Consider the following 27,245-nt stretch of genomic DNA (forward strand, 5'->3'; position numbering starts at 1 on the left):
AGCTGATGTCAAAGTGTGAAGGTGCGCAAGACACAAAAAAATGAAAAATAAAAATGCAACAACCTCCACACATAACGCCTTAACTGTGAAGGGAAAGCAGCTCTATGTTCTCTTTTAAAAATGTAAAAATCTAGCTAATGATCTATATTGTATAATTACCCTTAAGAAAGGGGCTTATATCTTGTTTTATCTGTCAAGTGCACGTGCAAGAAGGTTCACAACTAGCCCACATGCATGGTCACATTTTTCTTTGTGCGCAATAAATGAGTGTAGCAGATGGTTACGGGTCCATCAGAGGCTGCGCTGAGAGACGCAAGCATCTGAGGGCAGTTATCAGTCAGTGAGTCAGTCAGTCAGTCAGTCAGGTAGATGTTTAGAGGAGATGTCTCACCAGTCGCTTGTGGACTGACCGGACATTCATCGCTGTTCACCGCTCGAGCGTCAGGGAATGCGCGGGAGGAGATGAAACTTTCCCTCAGAGAGACCGAGCGCCAGGAGATCTTTCCATCAGAAGACTATCGAGATTATTGGCTTGTTATCGGGCTCTGCCGTCAGAAGTTTTGTAAATGAAGATTTCTGCCGTTTTACATCTGGTTGCTCTCGCAGCTTTACTTCACGCTTGTTCTCACGTGAGTTTAGAGCAGTTTCCTTTGTTATACAGAAACTTATACGACGCAAAGGTTATTTAATGTGCATTTATACAGTTAACAGAGGGGCAAGTTGTCACGTAGGTGGAAAGCTGCAATTTATTTATTGATTCATGAAAGAAAAAATACTAATATAAATCTCAAACTGTTGTTCTGGTCAAGATAGATTTATTGAGATATTGTTGACAAAATAACAACACAAAGAGTGACAACTGGCTTTAAATTTACACAATCCCTCTGTCATGAAAACAGAGGCTTTGTTAATATCTTACTAAAAACGTCAGGTTTTAAATTAAAATCTTCCTCCATTATATAGTTGACTTGTCCAAATTTATGTTAGTGTGATTGCCATTACAAAATTAACGTTCATGTTATAATTCTAAAATGATTATGTATATATAATGCAATTCATATATATATATATATATATACAATATATATATGCTACTGGTGAAAAGTTTTAAATAATTAAGAACATTTTTAAAATGTTTTTGGAAGACTCATCTGCTCACCCAGGCTGCATTTATTTGATCAAACATAAATAGTAAAACTAGTAATATTATGAAGTATGATTCTAATATAAAAGGACAGTTTTCTATTTAAATATATTTGAAAATGTTATTTATTCCTGTGATGCGAAGCTGAATTTCCAGGATCATTACTCTAGTCTTCAATGTCACCTGATCCTTCAGAAATATTGCTGTTTTTACTGTATTTTTGACCAAATAAATGCAAGCTTGTAAAAAACATACGTATTCCAGACATTTGACTAGTAGTGCATATATTTAATTTCTTAATTTGAAGCCTTGCTTTCTGAGTTCTTTGTCTGCTGTACATATTTTGTATTTAACACCAGTACATAAGTGTGTGTGTGTGTGCACCGGTGAAGGTGTGTGCCGTTCCTCCAGAATGTGATCTAGACGTCATGCTAATCAGAGAGGAGGAAAACTGCTACAACATCATCTTTCAAGAGAACCTGACAGAGACCGGTTCCACACGCACAGGCAAGCCATTACAGTCAATCTCTCTCATACACACACACCTAATGAGAAGATTGAGTTCATATAGAGGGCAGATATTGCTGATATGCCTCGAGTGTTTTCCACAAGCCTCCTTCATACACATCAAGACACCTAATGCCCTTTTATACTTGTCGTTTATGTGGACAAACAAAATGATGAGTGTTTATGTGTGTTCCTAAGAGGTGTAATGCGATATCAGGAGGGAAGTTTAGAGAATGGCCTCCATAATCCATATTCCATAAATCACACCCTTATCAGATTATAGATATATAACGGCCTCCAGCGCAGTAAGTACACGCACAATTGCTGGGCACATCTATTGCCTCCTCAGGATACAATGTAATGTGAGTGTGAGCATCTGCTGTTACGGTTGAGAAGGTCTGTGTGCGTTCAAGTGACAGTATCATAAACTCTAATGCCCTGTTTACATGTACAGTGCTTTGGAATGACAAAGCAGCCAGATTCAATGACAGTTGGCGATTTACAGTGACATGAAAAACAGTGACCATTGGCGTAATGTGGGCATGTCCAGCAATGTGTCAAAGTTGAGAAGAATTTATCTTTATGCATATAAGCAGCAGAGTAATGACGTATTTTTGTAGTCAAACACAGTAGTTCACATCACCTTAGCTCCCTTGACTAAATCCCAACATAATTTTTTTTTCATTTTAATATGTCATCAACACAAATTTGTGATTCATACACTTTTTTGTTCATCATGGTAATCTTCACAAATGAACACAACTTTTTTTATGAAATTTAAAGCCTAAATACAATTGCCAGAAGTAAAAAACTAAATGTAGGCTATAAACAAACTATTTTAAAGTGATGGTGTTTAATATCCCTGCCAACCTTTGTAATCCCATTTAGCCAGTTGTTAGCACACACACAAAAAAAAAAAAATTAAAAACCCTGACTTCAGGTTGATGAAACCCAGAAGTGCTAAAATGTTAGCTCATTTCCAGGTACACGTCCAGGTTATAAACCCTTGAGGGGTTGATTAATGCAAACCTTGTTTCTCATAGTTATCTATTAGTTCCAAAAATGCTGTCTGGAGTTAGTTCAGTCAACCCGGAGTTTGAAACTTAAGACCTGTCCCAGTACCCACACGTTTGACCACAGAGTGCAAGACTATGAAAATACTAACTCGTGTGCCACAAATCATGAGAATTCATAGGAACCTTTCTAGTGTAAGTCAAATTAATTATGTCTTACACATATTTTGGCACTTAAGTGTAAAGTGTTACACATTTTATTGGTGTGGAGATAAGTGTATTTCAGAAATTGTTTGCAGCTTGTTTTATAACATAGAAGCACCACCAATACTAAAATGTGTTGTTTGTTTCACAAGGACTACTTGAACAGACATTTAGAATTTTATTTTAAAGTGCAAAGTATTTTAAATTCAAATGTATAAGTAAAGCTCTGTAAAATCTTTCCAAAATTAGTTTTTGGCTAGCTCAGTAAAAACATTACTTGCATATTTAGAACAGCATGTTGTTAGTGTGTCCCATCAGGTAATCAAAAGTTGTAATCACATGTGTGGTCTTAATGCCCACTTGAACACTTTGGCCAAATACAGGAAACACATCAAGTAAGTAGATAAGTGGTCGAGTGCAAAGATCATGTGTGGGAACTGGAACAGTCCTGATTCTCAACAGAGCACTGAATCCAAGAGACACCATGGAAACCTATACTAAAAAGAAAAGTGCCATTACTTCTTCTTTCTTCTTATTTGGTATAATTACGATTTGCATTCTTAGTGAATATCTCCACCTACTGGGCAGTTGTGGTTACATTCAGAGAATTAGTTGCTAAAGCTGCTAACAGTCGCTAACAGTTACCTCAGCTAGCAAACCGAAATATTAGGTTATTCTCTTACGTAGGTCATGTGCACACCAAAGCATTTTTTCCTCAGGCTAGTATAATTTTACAGTTGCTTTTCAATGAGAGCACAGCATTTTTTAAAGGGGTCATGTGATGCTGCTAAAAAGAACATTATTTGGTGTATTTGGTGTAATGAAATGTGTTTATGTGGTTTAAGATTAAAAAAACACATTATTTAACACATACTGTACATTAATGTTTTTACAAGGCTCATCGATCTGAAAAGCGAGGTGTGCTCTCATTGGCCAGCTATCCAGTACGTTGTGATTGGCTGAATACCTCAAGCATGTGACGGAAATATTATGCCCCTTAACATATGGTGTGTCAGAGTGAAACAAACAGTGTCTATACAACATGTCGGTGGCGGAACAACAATACTACAACGAGAATAAATGGTATGCCTTCTTTCTATGCATTAACATCTGGGTGGCATTATGCAAATTTTCCCACAATTTGATGTAGACATGTGGGGGCGTGTTAGAATGAGCCATTTTAGGGGTGTGTGGATGAGCCCTGAGAACTTTTATAAAGAATATATCTTTGGATTTTAGACTTTAGTCTTTGCAACTTTACAGATCTTCTTCATGCACCAAGAGCTTGAAAGGTAAAAATGAAATCGCATTATATGACCCCTTTAAAACGGTAGGAGTGTACAATGTAAAAAAGAAGAGCAATTTTTTTTTACAGAACTCAGCGTTTTTTCTTATTGCCGAGATTTGAAGAATGTTCAACTTTGGGTAAAATGCAATGCTCATCACTGTCACTTTTTAGTCAGCTAACCAATCACAATGGAAGAGAGGTGGGACTAATACCACACTGACCAATCATCACACCTGCTTTTACTTGTGACGGTGGGGTGAAGGAAATATTGGAAACAAATGCGAGTTAACAGGTTTTAATGAAAATGAAATAAATAAACAAACAAGAAGAGACAATGATGCTGGGAAAACGACATTCCAAGATGGTGGTGAGTAGGTGAGGAATCCGGATGATGGCGGTGAGAAGGCATCAGGAGAGGATGGCACAGGAACTGCGGGGAATAGAGCTGAAGGTAAGTGCCTGTGGCTGAGTGGAAGTGCGTAGAGTGGATGAGGTTCTGGGAAAACACGAACATCCAACGCAGACAACACTGAAGCCGACAAACAGGGTAAAAGACATTAAACAACGATCTCACAAACACAAGATGTGAGACAAGCCAATATATAGGGGATGAGTAATGAGTGACAGCTGTTTCTGATGACTATTAACGGAGATGCCAACAAACTAATCAGTGCAGACGCGAAACACACAGACTTCACCAAATAGTGCAAACACCCCGAGATCACGGTTTACCAACCGTGACAGTACCCCCCAACCCCCCCCCCCCCAAGAGCTCCTCTTGGAGTTCCCAGAAGGGCCTACCTGCTGATTGTATTCATCAATAAGGGAGTGATCCAATATGTCCCTAGCAGGTACCCAACTCCTCTCCTCCGGACCGTATCCTTCCCTGTCCACCAGGTACTGGAATCCTCGTCCCCTCCGTCTCGATTCCAGAATACGATTAACCAAATAAGTCGGTTCCCCATCTATGAGACGCGGTGGCAGGGGAACCAGAGTAGGCGGATTAATACGTGCATAAAACACAGGTTTAATTTTGGACACATGAAAGGCGGGATTTATCCTTCTATACGCTGGAGGTTGTTTTAGGCGGACTGTCACCGGACTAATGATCTTGGTGATAGTAAATGGGCCAATACATTTGGGAGCTAATTTATTTGAGACGGAACGCAGAGTAATGTTACTAGTAGAAAGCCATACTTTTTGACCCACGACGTAAACGGGATTCTTTGACCGGTGGCGATCGGCTTTGGCCTTAGTGCGCTCCCTCACCCGGAGCAGAGTCTCGCGGGCTCTGGCACTGGTGGCTGGTAACCTAAACTCCACTGAAACGGAGAAAGGCCCGTAGCTGACACTGGCAAAGAATTGTGGGCGTACTCCACCATAGAGAGTTGTTGACTCCAGGAAGAAGGATTCTTGGAGACCAAACATTGCAACATCCTCTCTAAATCTTGGTTGGCTCGCTCAGACTGTCTGTTAATTTGGGGATGATAACCCGAAGACAAGCTAACTGACGCTCCTAGCAATTTACAAAACTCTTTCCAAAATTTGGATATGAATTGAGATCCCCTGTCAAAAACCACGTCTACCGGGAGGCCATGAAGCCGAAAGACGTGATCTAGAACAGTAACCGCTGTCTCCTTGGCTGTAGGTAATTTGGGCAAGGGAATGAAATGTGCCGTCTTCGAGAACCGGTCCACTACTGTCTAAACGACCGTCATGCCATTAGAGGGCGGGAGGGCAGTAACAAAATCTAGAGCGATGTGGGACCAGGGTCTCGAAGGGACAGATAGTGGTTGATGAAGCCCATCAGGAGGTTGGTTAGATGACTTACCACTGGCGCAAACTGAGCAAGCCAAAACAAAATCTTGGACGTCACGAGCCATACGTGGCCACCAGAATCATTGTCTAACCAACCCATTAGTTCTACTTATCCCTGGGTGACAAGCTACATTAGAACAATGACCCCACTGGACATCCTCGGACCTTAACTCCTCCGGCACAAATAAGCAGTTCGGTGGACAACCGGACGGAGGCGTTACCCCTTGTAAGGCCGTCTTGACGTTCGATTCGACCTCCCATACGAGTGCTGAGACCACTAACTTCTTAGGTAAAATACACTCGGGGGTCACCGGGCGGCAGAGGGATCAAAAAGACGTGATAAAGAATCAGGTTTGACATTTTTGGAACCCGGGCAGTACGATAAAATAAACTCAAAGTGACCGAAAAAAAGTGCCGACCGAGCCTGCCTGGAATTGAGTCTTTTGGCAGTTCTAATATACTCTAAATTCTTATGATCGGTCCAAACAATAAAAGGAACCCCTGAACCTTCCAGCCAGTGACGCCACTCCTCTAACGCTAATTTGATGGCCAACAACTCTCTATTGCCAATGTGATAATTACGTTCAGCAGGATATAGTCGATGAGAGGAAAATGCGCAAGGATGTACCTTATCGTCCGAAGCAGCACGTTGGGACAACACTGCTTCTACCCCCACCTCTGACGCATCGACCTCCACCACGAACTGCCGTGTGGGATCAGGGGCCACAAGGATGGGAGCCGAAACGAAGCGGCTCTTGAGGTGAGGCGAATGCAGCCTCAGCTGCGTCCGACCACCTGAACGGAGTACTGGGAGAGGTCAAGGCTGTCAGAGGTGAGGCTAGTTGGCTGAAATTGCGAATGAAACGCCGATAGAAATTGGCGAACCCCAGAAACCGCTGTAGGGCCTTAAGGGAATCTGGAGATGGCCAATCTATAACAGCCTTAACCTTGTCAGGGTCCATATGTATTCCCTCGGACGAGACGATATATCCTAGGAAGGGAACGGACTGTGCATGGAATACGCATTTCTCCGCATTGACAAAAAGCCCATTCTCAAGTAACCTCTGGAGCACTCGTGTGACATGTTGAACGTGTTCCTGGAGAGATGAAGAAAAAATCAGTATGTCATCCAGGTGAACATATATAAACTGATCTACCATATCTCTCAACACGCCATTAACGAGTACTTTGAAAACCCTGGGCGAGTTGGAGAGCCCAAATGGCATCACCAAGTATTCAAAGTGCACTCTAGGGGTATTAAAAGCGCTTTTCCATTCATCCCCCTTCCTGATGCGGACCAAATGATAAGCATTACGTAAATCCAGTTTTGTGAATACAGATGCTCCCTGCAACCTCTCGAAAGCTGAAGACATGAGTGGTAAAGGATAGGTGTTCTTTATCGTGATGTTGTTCAGCTCTCGGTAATCAATGCAAGGTCGCAGAAAACCATCCTTCTTACCCACAAAAAAGAATCCTGCCCCGGCTGGAGAAGAGGAAGGACGGATGAACCCAGATGCTAAGGAATCAGAAATGTATTTCTCCATGGCCTCCCTCTCAGGAATAGACAGAGAGTATAACTTGCCCTTAGGCGGAGACTTACCTGACAATAAATCTATGGCACAGTTGTAGGGACGATGCGGAGGAAGAGAAGCAGCACGGGACTTACTGAACACTTTTTTCAGGTCCAGATACTCTACGGGCACGTTTGGCAAAACCATGTTCTATTTCTGAAAGACAGAAACAGGGACAACAGGACAAGTAGAAACCAGACAAGACTCATGACAACTTTCACTTCACAATGTGACTGTGTTTGAACCCCATTCCACTCGTGGATTATGTTTTGTTAACCAGGGGTGACCTAACACAATGGGAGCAACAGGGGAGTCCATGAGAAAAAAGGATATGGTTTTGCGATGGTTTCCAGACGTGAGCAGTGTGATGGGTTCTGTATGGTGAGTGACGTAAGGCAGTTCCTGGCTGTTGAGTGCGGTGACATGGATGGGGAGAGACACAGGAAGGACAGGAATGTTCAAGTAATGTGCAAGTGAAGAATCAATGAAATTACCTTCGGCTCCAGAGTCCAGATGGGCGTGAGATTCGTGAGATTGATTCCTCCACCGCAGTTTCACCGGAAGGAGGGTCGATGATGTAATTGAGGACTTCCCAGTGGAGATCCCACCTGATAGTGGCCTCAAGTTTACTACCCGGCTGGCTCTTTTACCGGGCATGAGTAGATGTTATGAGCTGAGCCTCCGCAGTATAAGCATAGTCTTTGGGACCTCCGCTGTTCCCTCTCCCTCCGGGACAGCCGAGCTCTACCCACCTGCATGGGCTCGTGGTCGTCGACGGGACCGACTGCGTTTTCTTGACTCGAGCGCCCCCTGGCAGGAGAGATGGTATGGCGTGTTGGACTATGCTGGCGACCCAGGCAGTTAATCCGTGCGTCCACTCGTAGAGCCAACTCTATGAGTCCGTTAAGTGTGGGGGGCAGCTCAAGGAGGTAGATCTCCTTTTGAACACAGTCGGATAACCCATGCAGGAATCGATCCCACTGAGCGGCCTCGTTCCACTGGCACTCACGGGGGACGGGCAGCGCAGGCGGTGTGATGGGCGCAGTGGGAGATGTGAGCTGATGGATCTGCTGGGTGAGCTCGGACACCTGTGCCACCAGCACTTAGTGCGTCCGGTGTTCGAGATGCTCTCCTGCTGCTGATCCATTCGTTTCACACTGTGGTGCATGAAGTCTGTGAGGGTGTTGGTGCTCGCTGCCATGTTGGTGAGATCGTTCTGTGACGGTGGAGTGAAGGAAATACTGGAAACAAATGCGAGTTAACAGGTTTAATGAAAATTAAATAAACAAACAAACAAACAAGAAGAGACAATGATGCTGGGAAGACGACAATCCAAGATGGTGGTGAGGAGGTGAGGAATCCGGATGATGGCGGTGAGAAGGCAGCAGGAGAGGATGGCACAGGAACTGCTGGGAATAGAGCCGAAGGTAAGTGTCTGTGGCTGAGAGGAAATGCGTAGAGTGGATTAGGTTCTGGGAAAACAAGAACATCCAACGCAGACAACACTGAAGCCGACAAACAGGGTAAAAGACATTAAACAACGATCTCACAAACACAAGACGTGAGACAAGCAAATATATAGGGGATGAGTAATGAGTGACAGCTGTTGCTGATGGCAATTAACAGAGACGCAAACAAACTAATCAGTGCAGACGCGAAACACACAGACTTCACCACAAAGTGCAAACACCCCGAGATCACGGTTTACCAACCTAGACAGTACTACTACAGCTGAACTTCAATGGAGAACTTAATATTGCTTGTCTCAGAGTCTTCACCAAATGGAATTCCCGGACTACCACAATATTTTTTATGAAAAATAATCCTTGGAGAAACTTTTCACTCATGATACTTCTGTCATATTACTTTAGCTGATATTTCACATCATAGCAACCAAAGCATCTCAATTGAAAACACTGCACAGCAGAATCACTCTCTTATGCTAGCAGCTGGCTAAAAAACACTTTGGTGGACACACGGCCTTTTCTGTGAATTCACTTTCCCATAACCTGCTTTGTGGAATACCCTCCATACGTAGGAAGGAACAACATTAGGCCACTCACAGACACCCAGCAATAAAACTGTCAGCGTGAACAGGTCTTGAAGTTTCTTACTCTGTTAGCAGAAATCCTTTTGTCCTCAAAATACTGTCCATCCTTTTACATGCACAGGAAACAGTCAATACAGGCCTGTCAACACGGGCACATCACAATAACATTACAACGCTGTACAGATACTCACAACCTCTCCTCTCCATTTTTCATTAGAGAAAGTACAGAGAGAAACATTTACAAACCATACACTTTTCCGGTCATTCATCAGACTGAGAGAGAGAGACAGCAAAAGGGGCAAAAGGAGAGAGAGAGAGAGAGAGAGATACAAAAATAAATTGCTAAAATTAAAATAAAAACTAATTAAAAATAGAAATAAAGCTACAGTATAATAGTATATTGATGCTAATAACATAACCCTGATCTAGTTTATGAATCTAAATTTGGGACGTAAGGTTAATCCAGTAACATACTGTATAATGACACCTGTCTGGATACCTACATTAACACTAAGTGATATTTAGTCAACTTTAATAGCTTCCACTCTTCTTTAGTTTCTGATTTTTCCATCACTGTGAAATATTTGGTGTAGTATTTACACCAAATTACAAATAAACAGCATGTAACACATTGGATTGAATGTTAAATTTTAGTGTAGAAAGACTTGAATAGTATTTTATTTTTAAACATACTCCAATAATCTTTGTTTTACTTACAACCTCTATTTTTGTCTCAGTGTTGGCATAGCTAGAAAATTATATATTTATTATAAATATAGAAAATCGACATGGCATTTCCAGGTCTTGAAACTTTAGAAACTTTTACATCTGGGCTACCTTTTGAGATGTTTTAACTCATTTTAATGGGCTTTGTGCATGAATCATAGCTATGGTGGAATAGAACAAGTTGGCAGCACAGTTCTCTAGAGTTGTGTGTCGCTGCATTAAGGTTTGTCTTCACAGAAATTAAGGGATCTAGCCAAACCTGCATGTAATTAGAAGCTGGTGTTATTACTTACCAGCTGTTTGTTCAACCAACTGCCAGTACATCTACTCTGTATGGTTTGATAAGCTGGAATAGTACATAATGTGGCTGTTACAATGTTTTATTTCAAGCTTTAAAAATAATGATTTTCTAACTTAGGAATTTGTTAAATGGTGCCCTCTGAAACATCACTGGTCTGCATAAGTTAATGTAAAGGAATTTTCAAATAGTCATTGAGTTAATAGTCATCCAAAAAGTCAATGTTTTATCCCACTGCTATTGTAGCCTGTAAATCTTGTTCTCAAACAGCAATTCATACATTCATAATCTAATTCATATTTACAAAATATGATTTGCCAATGCCTAACAAAATTACATTCACAAAATGCACTACTAACACATGTACAAGTGTGCACACAAAATATTCAGTATTTTTTACATTTAAATCCATTAGTGCACAAAAAAAAAAAAAAAAATGTAAACGTAACACTTTAGTTTTTGCCCCCATTTTACATGAGCTTAACTCTTCCATGTACACAAAAGGCCTTTTTCTTTCAAATATTGTTCTGTCTAAATCTGTGTTAGTGAGCACTTCTCCTTTGCCGAGATAATCCATCCACCTCACAAGTGTGGGATATCAAAGTGCTGATTAGACAGTGTGGTTATTATGATTATTGATTATCGCATTTTTATGGCCACAATAAAAGGCTGCTCTAAAATGTGCAGTTTTACTGTTTTTTTTTTTTTGGGGGGGGGGTCCCAGTCAGTATCTGGTGTGACCCCCAATTCCCTCATGCAGTGCAACACATCTCCTTCGCATAGTTGATCAGGTTGTTGATTGTGGCCTGTGGAATTTTGGTCCACTCCTCATCAATGAAGGCGCAAAGTTGATGGATATTGTCAGGAACTGGAACACACTGTCATATACACCGATCCAGAGCATCCCAATCATGCTCAATGGATGACATATCCAGTGAGTAGGCTGGCCATGCAAGAACAGGGATGTTTTCAGCTTCCAGGAATTGTGTTCAGATCCTTGCAACATGGGGCCGTGCATTATCATGCTGCAACATGAGGTGATGGTAGTGGATGAATAGCACAACATTGAGCCTCAGGATCTCGTCACGGTATCTCTGTGCATTCAAAATACCATCAATTAAATGCACCTGTGTTCATTGTCCATAACATACACCTGCCTATACTTTAACCCCACCGCCTTCATGGGCCACTCGATCCACAACGTTGACATCAGTAAACCGCTCACCCACACAACTCCATATAAGCTGTCTGCAATCTTCCCTGTACAGTGAAAACCGGGATTCATCTGTGAAGAAAACACCTCTCCAAAGTATCAGACACCATTGAATGTGAGCATTTGCCCACTCAAGTCATAATCATGCTGTCTAATCAGCATCTTGATATGCCACACCTGTGAGGTGGATGGATTATCTTGGCAAAAGAGAAGTGCTCACTAACACAGATTTAGACAGATTTGTGAACAATATTTGAGAGAAACAGGCCTTTTATGTACATAAAAAAAGTCTTAGATCTTTGAGTTCAGCTCATGAAAAAATGGGGGCAAAAACAAAAGTGTTGCATTTATAATTTTGTTCAGTGCAGATCAATAATTAGATACACTTATAGTTATCACACTGTTCAGATTCGCTCTGAATTTTTTTGTACTCCCCCTCCAGGCTGCAGTGCTTTATGGGATGATCTGAACTGCTGGCCTCATGCTGAAGTAGGAGAGACTGTGTCACAGCCGTGCCCCAGTTTCCTTCGGGTCAAAGGTCAGGTGCATTCTGTTTTTTTTTTTTTTTTTTTTTTTTTTTTTTCAAATCTTTCAAATAATAAATAGTTTTTAAATGGAAGAGTTATTTGAACCTTTAAGACAAAATGCAATTCAAAATTCAACAAAATTTGCATGTGTCTTTTATTTTTTATGTAATGATTTTAAGGTTCATATAGTGTAAAATATACTGAGAATATGGAGCTCATACTCAAGGAAAGAAAATTAAATCTGGTGGCATAAAACAAACAAACAAACAAACAAACAACAACAAAAAAATAACACAAGTATGTAATTTGGAGAAGTTGCTTAAATTTATATGCCCAAAAAGTAAGATGGAATTCTGATAGCTTGTAATGTAAATCAATAAGATCTCTAACACTATAACAAAGTACTTACATAAAATGCATTTAAATATCAGCTGGCATGCTATATCTTCCAAAGGTATGTCTTAGTAAGATGATATTTCAATGCCTAGTTTTATCAAAATGCTATAATGTTTGTGGGGGTAAAATTATGCAATGAAATACAATGATGCCTGAGAGAGATGAACATATGCATGAATAATGAAGTAAACCTTTGTTGTGTCACACATGTTGGTGTATAAGGCAAGCGCACGACAAAGGAGAGATCAAAATAGTTATTTTAATGATCCACAGGAGAAAAATGGGCACATCCAAACACAAATCCAAATAATCTAACATCAATAGCGGACAAAGGAATAATAGAGAAAACAGACTCTTAAATACTGGGAACGTAAACTGGGGTAAACAGGTGTGGGGCTAATTAATTAACTAAACAAGAAAAGGAACATGACCAAATAAGGAAACTAGGACAAGTTGCTTGAGGATTGATCTTGAAATATTACAAATAATATGAATGTTACCCTTAAGTTTACTTTATAAATATCTGTAAATTTCCCAGCTAATGAACCATGACCTAAAGGGAAATGTTTTAACAATTATACCAAAAGGCGTTTTTCTTGCTAAAAAAAGTCAGAACTAGCAATCAGATGACAGAAGCATGAGTAGATTGTGAGCAACAGGCTCTTCAAGCAAAGTTTTGATAAAATAGATATTCATGTATCAAATATGATAAAGTTGCTCTATTTATAATGAACAACAAAATGACTGATTATTGGAGCCATATATGATTATGGACTTATATTTCATATATGAAGTATTTTACAGTGAAGAGTACTCTGGGTTGTTCTTAGGGATAACTGTTGGACGGGCTGTAATTGTGCTGTCTGATGTTTGTCTCATGTGTGTTGACCACAGGAGCGGTGATGAAAAACTGCACTGAGAATGGGTGGTCTGAAGTCTTTCCCCCGTACGAACTCGCCTGTGGCCATGGGCTCAATGACAGCTTTCAAATTCCCATTGACTTGGTACTATCAAAAATCATATTATGTTTTGTTTCTATATTCGTTTTCTTTCAGAAAAACAGAAGTTAAAGAAGTAAATGCATGTACAAGGGCCAACAGCACATGTAACAATAGCTTCCTATCGTCATTTCACTAAACCAGTAACACAGAAACACAATAAATATATGAAAAATGTAAATGCTACATAATGTAAATTGATCTGTCTCTTCTCTTAGGAGGTCTCACATGAGTATTTCTTTTATGTGAAGATTATGTATTCTACGGGATATGCCATCTCTCTTGTCTCACTCAGCATTGCCCTCACAGTGTTGTGTGTGTTCAGGTAACAGACTGTGTGTGTGTGTGTGTATGTTTGATTATTTACATTAAGAGCATATGAAGTGTAATAATAACACCAACAAGTAAACAAAAATAAAACATGCTGTGAAGTTGGTAAGGTGTTCTAGGTAGTTCCTTACTTGGCCCAAGTAAAAAGAGTCTCCAAGTTTCAATAGCTATGTTTCCATACACCCATTTTTGTGGATTTTGGGATACTGCATAAAAAAAAAAAAACAGTTAATGTAAATGCCCAGATGCACATTCTAAAAGTGCACAACTGATAATATGCACATTAGCTATGATTTAAACACATTTACCTATTCGCATAAATCTTCGTGAGATGGGACGGCATCTCCCAAACAGCAGGCTCTGAAAATAAGATAACATGACCAGGTTTTGTCTGCGCGCTCTGAAGCTTGTAATTAATTTTATACAAAAATTCATCATATAGGCCTACAGTCAGTGCGTTCTCCTACTCAGGCAAATCAACATTTTCTGTGATATTTAGTGCAAATTAATCTGGAAGTGACAATTTTGTTCTCTTAAACTCACTATGGAAACTATATATATATATATATATATATATATATATATATATATATATATATAATAAGTTTAATTTGTAACTTTGGATGGAAACATAGCAGGTGGGCATACAATGCGGGGGATGCAAACAGCAGCAGCACAGACATTATTTACAACATAAGGATTCCCACATCGTCACATCACATGCAGGGCTTCAGGGAGAAATACAGAATAAAACAACATATAAAGGAACAAAATAAATAGTCCTGAAAAAATATATTTTACTTAAATAATTTACATACTTTATTAACAAAACAAAATAAAAACATGTGCAACATATCTACACAAGCTCAAGGAAACGGGGAAGAATTAGAGCCTATACTATTATGTTATATTGTTAAACTTTTACAGTTACATTATTCCGAAAAATAATGTCTCATTCTTATCTATATGACCAAAAATGACATAGTATTTTAACTTGTTTCTGCTACTATAAGGAAAAAAATCTAAGCGATCAGGCCAGAGCCTCTCGTGGTGGGAAATATTTGTTTTAATGCTGAAAGAGAGAAGTATAGGTGTGTTTCAGTTTCTCTTTGAATGGATATACATGGTTCTATATCTGCGAATGTTATTAATGATATTCAAAGTTAAATTCACACCTTTGTATAGAGACATACAATACCTTATGATATTCTGAATGTAACAATGTTCCCTTTGTAATCATCGGGAAGAAGGAGGCGGGAACCGGCGCACAATCAAAACTCATTTTAATATCCAAAAATAAACACAAAACAGCGCGTCAGCCCCTCACGGCGACTGACGCGCATAAATTAAAAGCAAACACATAAACTAATGTCCCAGGCCTGGTCCTCTCTCGTCCTTCACGGTCGTCACTCCGGTTTTATATCCTTCCATCTCCTACGTGGGACTCGATACTAGCGGTGGGGCTCAGGTGTAGCTCATCTCAAATCACTACACCTGGCCTCACTCCTCGTTCCCACGCCTCTCGGCCCCGCCCCACTCGCCACATACCCCCATCGCCCCTCGCAGGCCGGGGGGTACTCCCGAGACTGCGCTCTACTCCCCCCCCCCCCTTCCCTCCGGGGGAGACCGCTCACGGGGACCTGCGGGAACCTGGGGGTAGGACAGACGAGGCGAGAGAAAAGGAGATGGAAGGAGGAGCGACAGGGACGAGAGAGGGGAGAGAGGAAAAAAAAAAAAAAAAAAAAAAAAAATCCGGTTCCCAGACGCACTGCTGCTCGGCCCCCCACCGGCTGGGTGATCTCCTCCGCGGTGCCCGGCGGTGGCACTGGACGGCCCTCGGCGGACGGCACGACACTCCTCCGCCGCCCAGTGGACGGCGACGGCTCCTCCGATTTTGGGCAGCGGCAGGAGTCCCCCGTTCCCTGCCCCTCCGGATTCCGTCACGGAGGCGGCAGGCTCCGGCCCCCTGGCGAACGGCGCCGACTCCTCCGCTCCCTCACGGACGGCAGCCGCCCCTCCTTGTCGTGGGCGGTCGGCAGCGAGCTCGTCCGTCCCCGGCAACTCGCTCCAGCCCACCGCCTCGAGCGTCAATGGCGGCACGTACCTCGCCAGCTCGAGGGCACCGCGGATTCACCACAGCGGCGAGGGATCTTCAGCAGCGCGTCCCTCCTTCTCCCGGGTTTCGGCACCACTGTAATGATATACAAATCTCCATATTCATCGGGAAGAAGGAGGCGGGAACCGGCGCACAATCAAAATGAAACTTTAATTACAAAAATAAACACAAAACAGCGCGTCAGCCCCTCACGGCGACTGACGCGCACAAATAAAAGCCAAACACATAAAATAATGTCCCAGGCCTGGTCCTCTCTCGTCCTTCACGGTCGTCACTCCGGTTTTATATCCTTCCATCTCCTACGTGGGACTCGATACTAGCGGTGGGGCTCAGGTGTAGCTCATCTCAAATCACTACACCTGGCCTCACTCCTCGTTCCCACGCCTCTCGGCCCCGCCCCACTCGCCACACTGAACTTTAAATAGGACTTAGGTTTCTCCTTCAACGTCCTTCAAATGGATAGGTAACCTTTCATTAATTTCTTACCCTCAAGTAGTTCCAATCCTGTAAAACCTTCATTCATCTTCGGAACACAAATTAATATTTGATCCTCCATAGATATATAAAGACTAATAAGGACATCATTAAAATAGTCCATGTGACATCAGTGGTTCAACCTTAATTTTATGAAGCTATGAGAATACCATGGAGCCCCGCTCATATATAGACATGCAAGAAAAAAATAAATAAATTGTGCGCACAATTTACTAATTCGTTGCCTCAATGTACTAAAATGTGCACACGATTACTATTGCGTTCCCTCGATTTACTATTGCGTAAACTCGATTTGTTTAATCATCAGCATGATTTAGCAAAACGAGCGAATGAATTAGGAAATTATGCGCACAATTTATAAATCGAGTGAACGAAATAGTAAATCGAGGGAACGCAATAGTAATTGTGTGCATGTTTTAGTACACTTAGGGAACGAATTAGTAAATCGTGCACACGATTAAGCCTAATATTTATTCCTGCATGTCATGTGCGGGGTTCCGTAGAATACTTTTTTTTGCGTGAAAAAAATTAAATTAAATAAAAAAAATACTTCACTAAATTATATTTTAAAGGGTTAGTTCACCGCAAAATGAAAATGATGTCATAAATTACTCACCCTCATGACATTCCAAACCCAGACCTTCATTAGCAAACAAATTATAATATATGGTGCGATTTCAAGTTTTCTTTTCTCTTTTGAGTGTTACAAGCTGTTTGTGAATAGATAAGCTCCCTAAAGTTGCAAATACTGAAGTCTCAAACCCAAAGAGATATTCTTTATAAAAGTTCAGACTCGTCCATGCCCTCCTAAAATGCCTCATTTAAACACCCCCCCCCCCACATGTCTACGTCACGATGTAGGAAGATTTGCATAATACTGCCAAAATGTTTATGCAAAGAAAGAAGCCGTAACTTTGATTCTCACTGTTGCTGCCCTTGACATGTAGTGTAGACACTGTTTCATTGTGAAAGCGAAAAAACAGTTTGGCCTTCCAAAGAGGACACAACTAGAAATCAGTGGTTAAGTTGTATTTACAGCCGCGGGGTTTGCAGATGATGTTTCACGTCACGTACTTACGTCACTTCATAAGGTTCCCATGGCAATAGGGGGAAAATGGCGCTTTACTTGTGTGAAGGAAACGCAACATTTTTCAACTTTCTGCTAATATATATGTGAGTTTTTTGCAACGAAAACACAGGGATTATGAAATCATGCTAGCCCCGCATATTTTGCTTTCTGAAATCGGCAATTTATGTGGCAAAAGAGCGGCGTATTTGAAAAAATGCGACCCCGCATAAATATGCGGCCTTTGGCTGATTATGCATTAAATCAGGCGATCGCATAATCGCGTTTTTCTGGAGGGACTGGTTAAGGGGCGTAACATTTCCGTCACACACTCGGCCAATCACAATGCTCTTGATTAAAAATGATGTATTTTAGAAAGGTGGGACATGGAGGAGCAACAATAATGTACAGGATGTGGAAAATAATTAGTTTTTTTTTTTTTACTTAAACCACATAAACATACTTCATTACACCAAATACTCAAAATAACATTCTTTTTAGCAACATCATATGACCCCTTTAAGATATTTTGGATGAAGTCGGAGAGTTATCTGAGCCTCCATAGACAGCAATGCAAATGAAATGTTTGCAGGTCATGAAATGTAGTAAGGACATCTGTAAAACAGTCCATGTGACATCAGTGGATCAACTTCAGTTTTGCGATGCTATGCAAATACTTTTTTTTGTTTGCTCAAAGAAAACATAAGCCTTCCGCCATTTTGGAGAATACCGAAGAACGTAATGTGTGTAATAGGTTTTATTTACACCCAGGGGAAAGTGTGCATATGCATTGTAATACTGTCTAAAATGTCAGAAGACGTAACTCGTCTGCATAAAAAAGTATTCTTGTAGCATCGCAAAACTGAAGTTTAGCCACTGATGTCACATGGACTGTTTTAACAATGTCCTTACTACGTTTTTGGACCTGGGAACATTTCAGTTGCATTGCTGTCTGTAGAGGGTCAGAGAGCTCTCGGAATTCATAGAAATATCTTAATTTGTGTTCCAAAGGACGTACGAGTTTGAATTGAGATGAGGATGAGTAATCAATGGCATCATTTTCATCCTCACCTTACGAAACACCACTAATAAAGAACAAAAACAGCAAATAGGAATATTACACTTTCACATTAACAAAATATAGGAAATTACAGTTCGTTAAACACACATAAACCATTCCATAAACATTTTTAACGGTCATGCTGTATCTCCCAGAGTTGCGAAATAAAACCAATAAAACCCATTACAAACGAGGCATTTGTTGCATCTAGTGGGGACATAACTACTGATTATAATGACTTATACTGTGTTTTTATGCATTGCATTGTGTATCGCGCTGCGTAAACATAAACCATGTCTGCATTTGTGATCGGAGAAACGACAAACAACAAGCGCAACTTTACACTGCTTAAAACTCGCGTTTTAATCATCAGTGGAAAATTCTTTGAAAATAAAAAAATTACTTAACGTTATAGGCTGTGAGTCAGAAGCCCAGACTGTCAATGCAAAGTTGGAACGTCCCCACTTTATAGAACAGCCTTTGAGCCACAGACACATTGTAGGCTGCTCTGTAGGTTCAGGAAACAGAAAAATGTGTCACACAGCGTCATACACTGCGTGCTTGAGTGAGAGTCGGACGGTGGTATTGAGAATGGTGCGGCTGGCGGATTCGACGAAAGCGTGACCACATGTAACTATCCACGTGTGAAGTTGATGTATTTTCTCAGCGACCAGCACAGATCAGCTCTAGGCATGATGAAGCAGGTATCGTCCTCTTTTGGAAGGCCAAACAAAGTAGTTTTTATTTCACAACGAAACACACAGCATCTCCACACTACAGCGAGAATTACGCCTTCTTTCTTTGTGTTAAAATTATGTTATGCAAATCTTCCCACATTGTGACATAGAGATGTGGGGGTGTGTTTGAATGAGCCATTTTGGGAGGGCGTGGACAAGTCTTAACTTTTATAAAAAATTAGAAACTTCAGCCTTTGCAACTTATCAGATCTTCTTTATGCACCAAGAGCAGTGTTGGGTAAGTTACTTTCAAAAAGTAATTAATCACTATTACTAATTACATCATCAATATTGTATTTAAATTAATTTACTAATTACTCTATCTGAAAAGTAACTTGGTTACTCAAAAAACTTAATTATTCAAATCTCTAATTAGGCTACATCTTAAAATCCCTATTAACCTTAATAGAAATTAAACTCTTTATTCTTTTAATTTGAGTCATTTTATAAAAAAATGTAACCTTCTTTAGTTAACAAATAGAAATACTCTGAATAACAACATATCCGAATATCAAAAAAAAGTTTAAGAAAAGTTAAACAATATATTACTTACTTTAATTAGTAACGTGTTATACCCAAAACTGACAAAGAGCTTGTAACACTCCAAAGAGAAAGGAAAAATGAAATAGCATCACATGACCCCTTTAAAAGCAACACTCTGCAGCACTCACAGAAATCCTGAAGCGCAGAGAAACTGTCCTCCAGTGCTTGTTCTGTTAGTGATAACAATTGTTAATCATCTAAAAAGAAGTTAGAATTAAAATAGCTGTCATTCTGAGCAAGAACATGGAAGATGGAAAGTATCCCGACAGCAAATTTGTCTAAGTCTAAAGCGTCGCTCTGCTAAACTCTGTGACATCAGCCAAAGAATTCTGCCTTTTGTGCTCCAAGTTCCACAATGCAGTTACTTTGTACGTGCTGGCTTTGTGATGATAAAGATGTTTGACGTTTTGAAGTTTACATTCAGAAGTTTAGAAAATGTCTAGTCTAGAAAAATCCCACATGCCACACTTAATTTACGCACATTGTGTTTTATTCGTTTAAAAAGTCTCATCTCTCTAAATCTCTCTTCATCCCAACCCCCATCTCTCCTCCAGGAAGCTGCACTGCACTCGTAATTTTATTCACATGCAGCTTTTTTTGTCCTTCATCCTGAGAGCCATTTTCATCTTCATCAGAGATGCTGCGCTGCATTACTCACAGGAGTACTACCACTGCAACTCTCATCCGGTACACATAAACAACCACACAACACAGACATAAATGCATTACATCCTAAATATTCATCATAAAGATATGTACAGATAAGTTCTCTGATATGTTGTGTTTCCGGGGTTTCCCTTAGCCTGGCTGCAAAGTGGCACTGTTCCTGTCTAATTACTGCATCCTGGCAAATTACAGCTGGCTGCTGGTGGAAGGACATTATCTGCACAGCCTCATAAACCTCTCACTGCGTTCACAGAAGAAACGCCTGCACTGGTACATCCTGCTTGGCTGGGGTAGGGTCCTTTCTCCTGAAAGTATTGTGACACTTTGTGGTTGTCAAATGATGGTTGATCGTTTTGATTGTTAATGCAATTCTCTGCAACTGCTCTCTTAAATATAAAGGTTATTTATTGGAATTTATGGTTCCATGAAGAACCTATAATTAACCTTTTCATTGCTCAAAATGTTCTTTAGATGAATAAATATGAAACAATATTGGTTGAATATTCTAGTGCTTACTTTAGAATCCCATTGATTTCCACGGTATGACCCCATTCAGAAATGTAATATATGACATATATTGCCCTACATCAATGAGTGATATTTCCATATATTGCCATATACTGGTATAAGGTGATATATAATTTCCACTTTCGTACATTCTCTGGATAGATAAACATAGTAAAATTTTAATATGCAATCAAATTAATTATGTGGTGTGGCAATTAATTAATCAGGCAGTAAAACTATGCACAAAATGCAAATTAAAGCCGTTGTTGTATTGAATGAGAAAAGTATCAAAACAATAAGTTGCTTTATAAATAAATATTTTTATTCGATTCAACATAAAATGAATTTCATACAAACATTTAGACTACAACAGCTTAACATAAGCTATGGAACATAAAAAAAAGATGATTTGAAAAACTTAGTATTTTCGTTCATGTCAAAGTTAATTAAAACAGCCTGGTTACCAACAGTCTTTAAAATTCTTTCTTTTAGGTTCCACAGAAGAAAATAAAGGTGATGATATAAGGGGTTATGTTGCTGGGCAGTGTTGCAAAGCGGTGTTGCTTGACATTAAATATAAAAGTCAGTGAACGAGATTTTGTGTCTCCTTGGGATGGCACAATAAAACCATGTTCACTTGCAGAACGCAAGCTTCTAGAGGGCAAATAAGTCTAAAGTAATGATTTTAGGTAAAGGGTTAGAGAGCCAGTGGTGGTTATGCCTTGAATTTTATGCAAACAGCTATTGGTAGCCAGTGCAAACTAATAATTAGAGGTGTGACTTGCATTCTTTTCAGCTCGTTAAAAATTATCTTGCTGCCGTGTTTTGGATTAACTGTAAAGAATTACACATTTTTAAAGAATTTGTCAACAATAAAGTGGCATGTGGAAGTTTAGGAATCCCTTTCAGAATCTGTGAAAATGTGAATAATTTTCAAAAAATAAGAGCGATAATAATAAATGCATGTTATTTTTTCATTTAGTACTGTCCTGAGTAAGATATATTACATAAAAGATGTTTACATATAGTCCACAAGACAAAAAATTGCTGAAATTATTAAAATAACCCCATTCAAAAGTTTGTGAATCCTTGGATCCTAATACTGTTTGTGGTTACCTGGATGATCCACGACTGTATTTCTGTTTTGTGATGCTTGTGCATGAGTACCTTGTTTGTTCTGAACAGTTAAACTGAGAACTGTTCTTCAGAAAAATCTTTAAGGTCCTGCAGATTCTCCAGTTTTCCAGCTTCTTTGCATATTTGAACCCTTGATTGTATTTTTGGCTGGTGTATGACTTTAAGTAGGTGTAATTGTTCAATTCGGAGCATAAAGGGTCTGTTTTGATTATTTAAAAACAAGTAAGTTATTAAAAACACATAAGCAGAAACAATTTAAGTTTATTTTCTTCTAAACTTCTACCGAATTACCATAATGTCAATTTCTTCTGTTTGATTAGAGCCAAACTTGTACTGTAAAAGAGAAAGAATTTGCATAAGCATATTCCAGATACACAATTAAAGCTTAATTTTGTTCCCACAGGGATCCCGATGCTCATTATTATTAGCTGGAGTTTGGCCAAATACCTGCATCAGGATGAAGGGTACGTTCACAAGCACTGAAAGTCAGTTTGGGTTAAAGTTGTGAGTCTGACTCTTTTAAGCTCAGTCTGATCTCTCAAGGGACTTTCTTAGTTTATACCAACCTCCTTTGGACAACAACAAAAGATTATTTATTATATTTGTATTATGTAAGAGAGGCTATTTTAAACCATCATGGCTGTGCATGAGAACACTCAGTATGTTGTGTATGTGTGCTGTCAGATGCTGGGAGACGAGAGATCATGGCTGGATATGGTGGATACTGCGAGTTCCAGTCATCATTTTTATTACAGTAAACAAAGTTTGATTCGGCCAGCTTCTGGTCTATTCTCTCTTGTTTAAAATGGGTTTTTAATTTCAAATGGCTCTGCTTACAATCATTCATAATACTGTTGTTCCATGTTTATAATATTTTTTTAAATATCCAACAGTTTATGGAACAATGAACAGTCTTTAATTATTTCAAGGGAACTGTTTTTCAGGTAAACATGCTGTTTTTTCTGAGTATTATTCGGACATTAGTGGCAAAACTGAAAGCTCCTGACATGCATGGAAGTGAAATTAATCATCACAGGTGAGAGATAATAACACGTTTGAGGTCACTAGCAGAATTGCGAAAATAATGAACATGACAAAAATAATGTGCATTTTTAATGGAAAATTATTGTTTGTTCTTTTTTTGTGTACGGCTCGGGTCACAGAAATGACATACTCCAGCTGAACAAACACAGCTTCGTATGATTGAAAAATCAATGAGGGCATAAAACAGATGCAGAAATCTTACTCATCATCCTCTTTTTTTTATGGCGTAGGAAACTGGCGAAATCTACATTTCTCTTAGTGTCGCTGTTTGGGCTGCAGTATGTGCTCTTCGCCTTTTTCCCTGATAGAGTGAGCATGCTAACCTTCAAAATCTGGAATGTCATTGAGCTAGCATTAGCATCCACACAGGTGATGATATCAATTTAACATATCTTCTTTATACAAACACATACGCACAGGAGCAGTCACAGCAAATCAAAAATGTGTATAGCGCTTCTCACAACACACATTGTTTCAAAGTAGCTTTACAGAAGTTAATGATGTTAATGTTTATAACATCTTCATGCCTTATGGCACATGCAGCAGATTAGAGCTCACTGATAGTATAAATTACATTTTGCAATGACACAAGCAATTGAGTATTTGAGATGTGCTATAGTATATAATATTTACATCGTCCTACGTGAGTTTAATGTATATGTTGATAAACATTTTATACACATATTCATTTATACATGTGATTTATACACATAATATATTGCTTTAAGAGATGCAGTTATATATAGATATACAGATACCTTATATATATCCAAGTTCAAATATAAAGGTGTGCGAGAATACTGTTTACAGTGTTGTAATTATAAACAATCAGGCAGCCGAGGTTTGTTATATAGTATCTAGATTTACAGATTTATATAGGTGCACTGTATGTTCGTAGGTATAGCAGATTTAACAGGAAAAAATATTCAATAATGAATCCCAAACACTGTAGATTACATTTATTGAACACTTGTTTTTGTTATTTATATTCTCTCTGGCTTTATAAAATTATCCACTTTGCCTTCTGCTTCTGTTTCATGTTGCGTTTGATATTGCAGGGTTTTATTGTGGCACTGCTGTACTGTTTTTTGAACGGAGAGGTGAGTGAATAATAATAAAAATAAAAAATCGAAATTCAAATCAAATTATCTTGGATTATGCTTTCCAGGGACATTCTGAGTTTAATACATCACACATTTCCGGCACGTTTTAGACTCGCTTGTCATTATCGGATCCTGCTCGAGGCATAAGAAGCAGGACTGTTCTGTTTAATGTCTCACGGGTCATTCTTAACAACTGTTGACCTTTAACTTTCCACAGGTACAATATGAAGTCCAAAGACGATGGAGACGGTGGCGCCTGAAGCAGCATTTCCATGGTGACCCCAGGGTGTATCACGGCTCCCTGAGTAACAGTGGCCTGCCGCTGACACAGGTCTCACTTCTGACACGTCCCAGCACACAGATCATCTGACCACAAGCACCCAACACCGCCTGAGATCACTCAAACCACAATCCAACAGCTAAAATCATGCACAGTCCATTATAAACACACAATCCCTCAGATTAACTAAAACAAACCAGCCATAACAAACAATTCATGAAAAAGATTGTATTTGTCTTGTATCTGCCTGTTCTTGGTGGTGTTATAGTATTATAAAGCAAATGCATGTGTCCAGTGAAAGTAACTTATTATATAAATATGAGAAAACATCAATATTAGGTAGTGAGAGCACAATATGTGATATTATTTAAAGAGGTCATGACTTGAAGAAATACATTTTCTTAGATTTTTTGACATAAGACCTTATTTTACCAAATGTTAAATACTTTTCAGACTGCAAAAAGTCCTCCTCCCTCAAAATAGTGTTTTTTTTTCCTGCAATATCCACAATGCAATGTCATGCTTTAACAGACATTTGCATCTACGTCTAAACATGAACACAGAATTTACCTTTCCATAGCCGTCCAGAAGTGGTGAGCAGCGAGGTGACAAGAGGCACATCTCATTTCCTAATTTGTGTGTCCTCTTATCCTCACTATTTAAGTAATGAGAAGCACCCGAGGAATGAGATGTAATGACGTTGGCTAATCAAAACAATGGCTGTTTCTGAAAAGTCTTATGGTGTGTATACACTTGTAGTTTGGTTCTTTTGGTCCAGACCATAAAAGAAGTGAAGTTACTAAACATCTAAAACATCTGCTGTTTACTAGGCTAAATGTGCTCGTTTTACATGTGTAGGTACTGTATGGTGTTGTTTTTACCTGGTTATAACTCACAAAGAGCTTATGGGATGTGTAACGAAGTCAAAGCAGTGGCAGTGTTTCCTCCACTGAACACATGAAGATCTGCTATAAGGGCCTGACCAGTTTTGATGCTTGGACTGAAGTGTAAAGGGCAAGATTGCTCCTACGATGAAAAGAACCAGTTACTGTACCTTTGTCACATCTCGTGACATCACATCCTGTTTTAGTTTGTTTAGATGTCTTTCGGTCGAACCGCAACCGTGCCTGTCCAAGGGGCTTGTCCAAATACCCACACTTGTGGTCTTTTCACTTGACCACTTGTCTACTTACAGTACATGACGTATTTCCTGTATTTGATCCAAGCGTTTAAATGGGTGTGAAGTTCACAAGCGTGTGTAGAACTTTTCGACTGGGTCTGAAATCGCACACTCTCTTGAGTAGGTACCTTTTTTGAGTAAGTAACTACTTTGCGACAGCAAAAGGAATATGTTCTAAATATACTCTTAGTCTGAATGTGTGTATCATGAATTAATGTGGATGTACTACATTCATGCATCTACAGTCACTGTCATGTGACCTACCAGAGTCAGTTGCATCATTTCACTGCAATTCATAAATCCTCTCCAGTGGCCTCATGGGATAGTAAAGTGTCCATTGGATGCACACTTCAGAATCACACCGGTTGTAGTAGGTCATCTTGGTACTTTTTGCTACCTCTTTTATGAGTATTTTGAATTCAGACATACTTCTTTTGTCACATACTGTCTGTCGCCTACAATATAGGTTATTTGTGGTTTCAGATGCAGTAAAAATGCAAGTGTTTACCTTGCTTTACTTTGATTTTGAATAAACTTATAAATGTCGTATCTAACAGAATAAACAATTTAGTAATTGTGTTAGTTTAGAAAAAGCATCTGCTGAACTCTACTGCTGATAAACTATACATGCATGGGTATAACTACAGTTCTGTCAATCACAGCTCTCAGAAGATTTTAGCATGCTAATCTATATGTGTTAATGTATTTGGTCTTGGCAGAATAGATCTGCTGTGCTGCTGCTGTTGGTTATTACTGCTGCTGCAAAGCAAGTACAGGAACTTGCTACTGCCATTACATGTGTATATATGGTGCTGTGAGTATTTAAGACATACTGATGCTGCACAAATAACATATACATGTAATAACCCATTGCAGATTACAGTTGGAGCTGGGGAAGTTGGAATGCTTCCCCAGTGAAATGCTCTAGTAGACGCTAACCAGCCATTTAATTGTAAACAATCAAGCTAACTGGCTGCAATATACAACATAAACCAATCAGCTTGTGCCAAGTAGTTTAATGCCGTAAATATCATCAGTTTGCTTGAATGACCCATCAGCCTGCGCCAACTGGAGTTCATGACAGAACTTGGCATGACACAGAACTTTGCAGACACACAGGAAACTTGCTCTCAAGTGTTGATGGACCTGTTTGGACTATTCCAGTACAGCAGACAGCTTAAAAAAAAGTGGCCCATAGAAACAGCTGCTAATAAGGGGCATCTAGTCA

The 27,245-nt window shown here is 39.6% G+C and overlaps 1 protein-coding gene across 1 annotated transcript; it reads left to right on the top strand.

Moving 5' to 3' along the window:
• The first annotated feature begins 238 nt into the window (after positions 1 to 238).
• Positions 239 to 26,121, top strand: LOC127965100 (secretin receptor-like). Its single transcript, XM_052565664.1, has 13 exons — positions 239 to 629; positions 1,537 to 1,651; positions 12,275 to 12,370; positions 13,650 to 13,759; positions 13,972 to 14,078; positions 20,655 to 20,787; positions 20,903 to 21,056; positions 22,814 to 22,874; positions 23,095 to 23,164; positions 23,355 to 23,446; positions 23,685 to 23,823; positions 24,513 to 24,554; positions 24,775 to 26,121. The coding sequence occupies exons 1-13, from the start codon at positions 567 to 569 to the stop codon at positions 24,925 to 24,927; spliced, it is 1,335 nt and encodes a 444-aa protein (XP_052421624.1). The 5' UTR covers positions 239 to 566; the 3' UTR covers positions 24,928 to 26,121.
• Positions 26,122 to 27,245: the final 1,124 nt, after the last annotated feature.

Source organism: Carassius gibelio, chromosome B9 (assembly GCF_023724105.1).
Source record: "Carassius gibelio isolate Cgi1373 ecotype wild population from Czech Republic chromosome B9, carGib1.2-hapl.c, whole genome shotgun sequence".
Classification (NCBI taxonomy): domain Eukaryota; kingdom Metazoa; phylum Chordata; class Actinopteri; order Cypriniformes; family Cyprinidae; genus Carassius; species Carassius gibelio.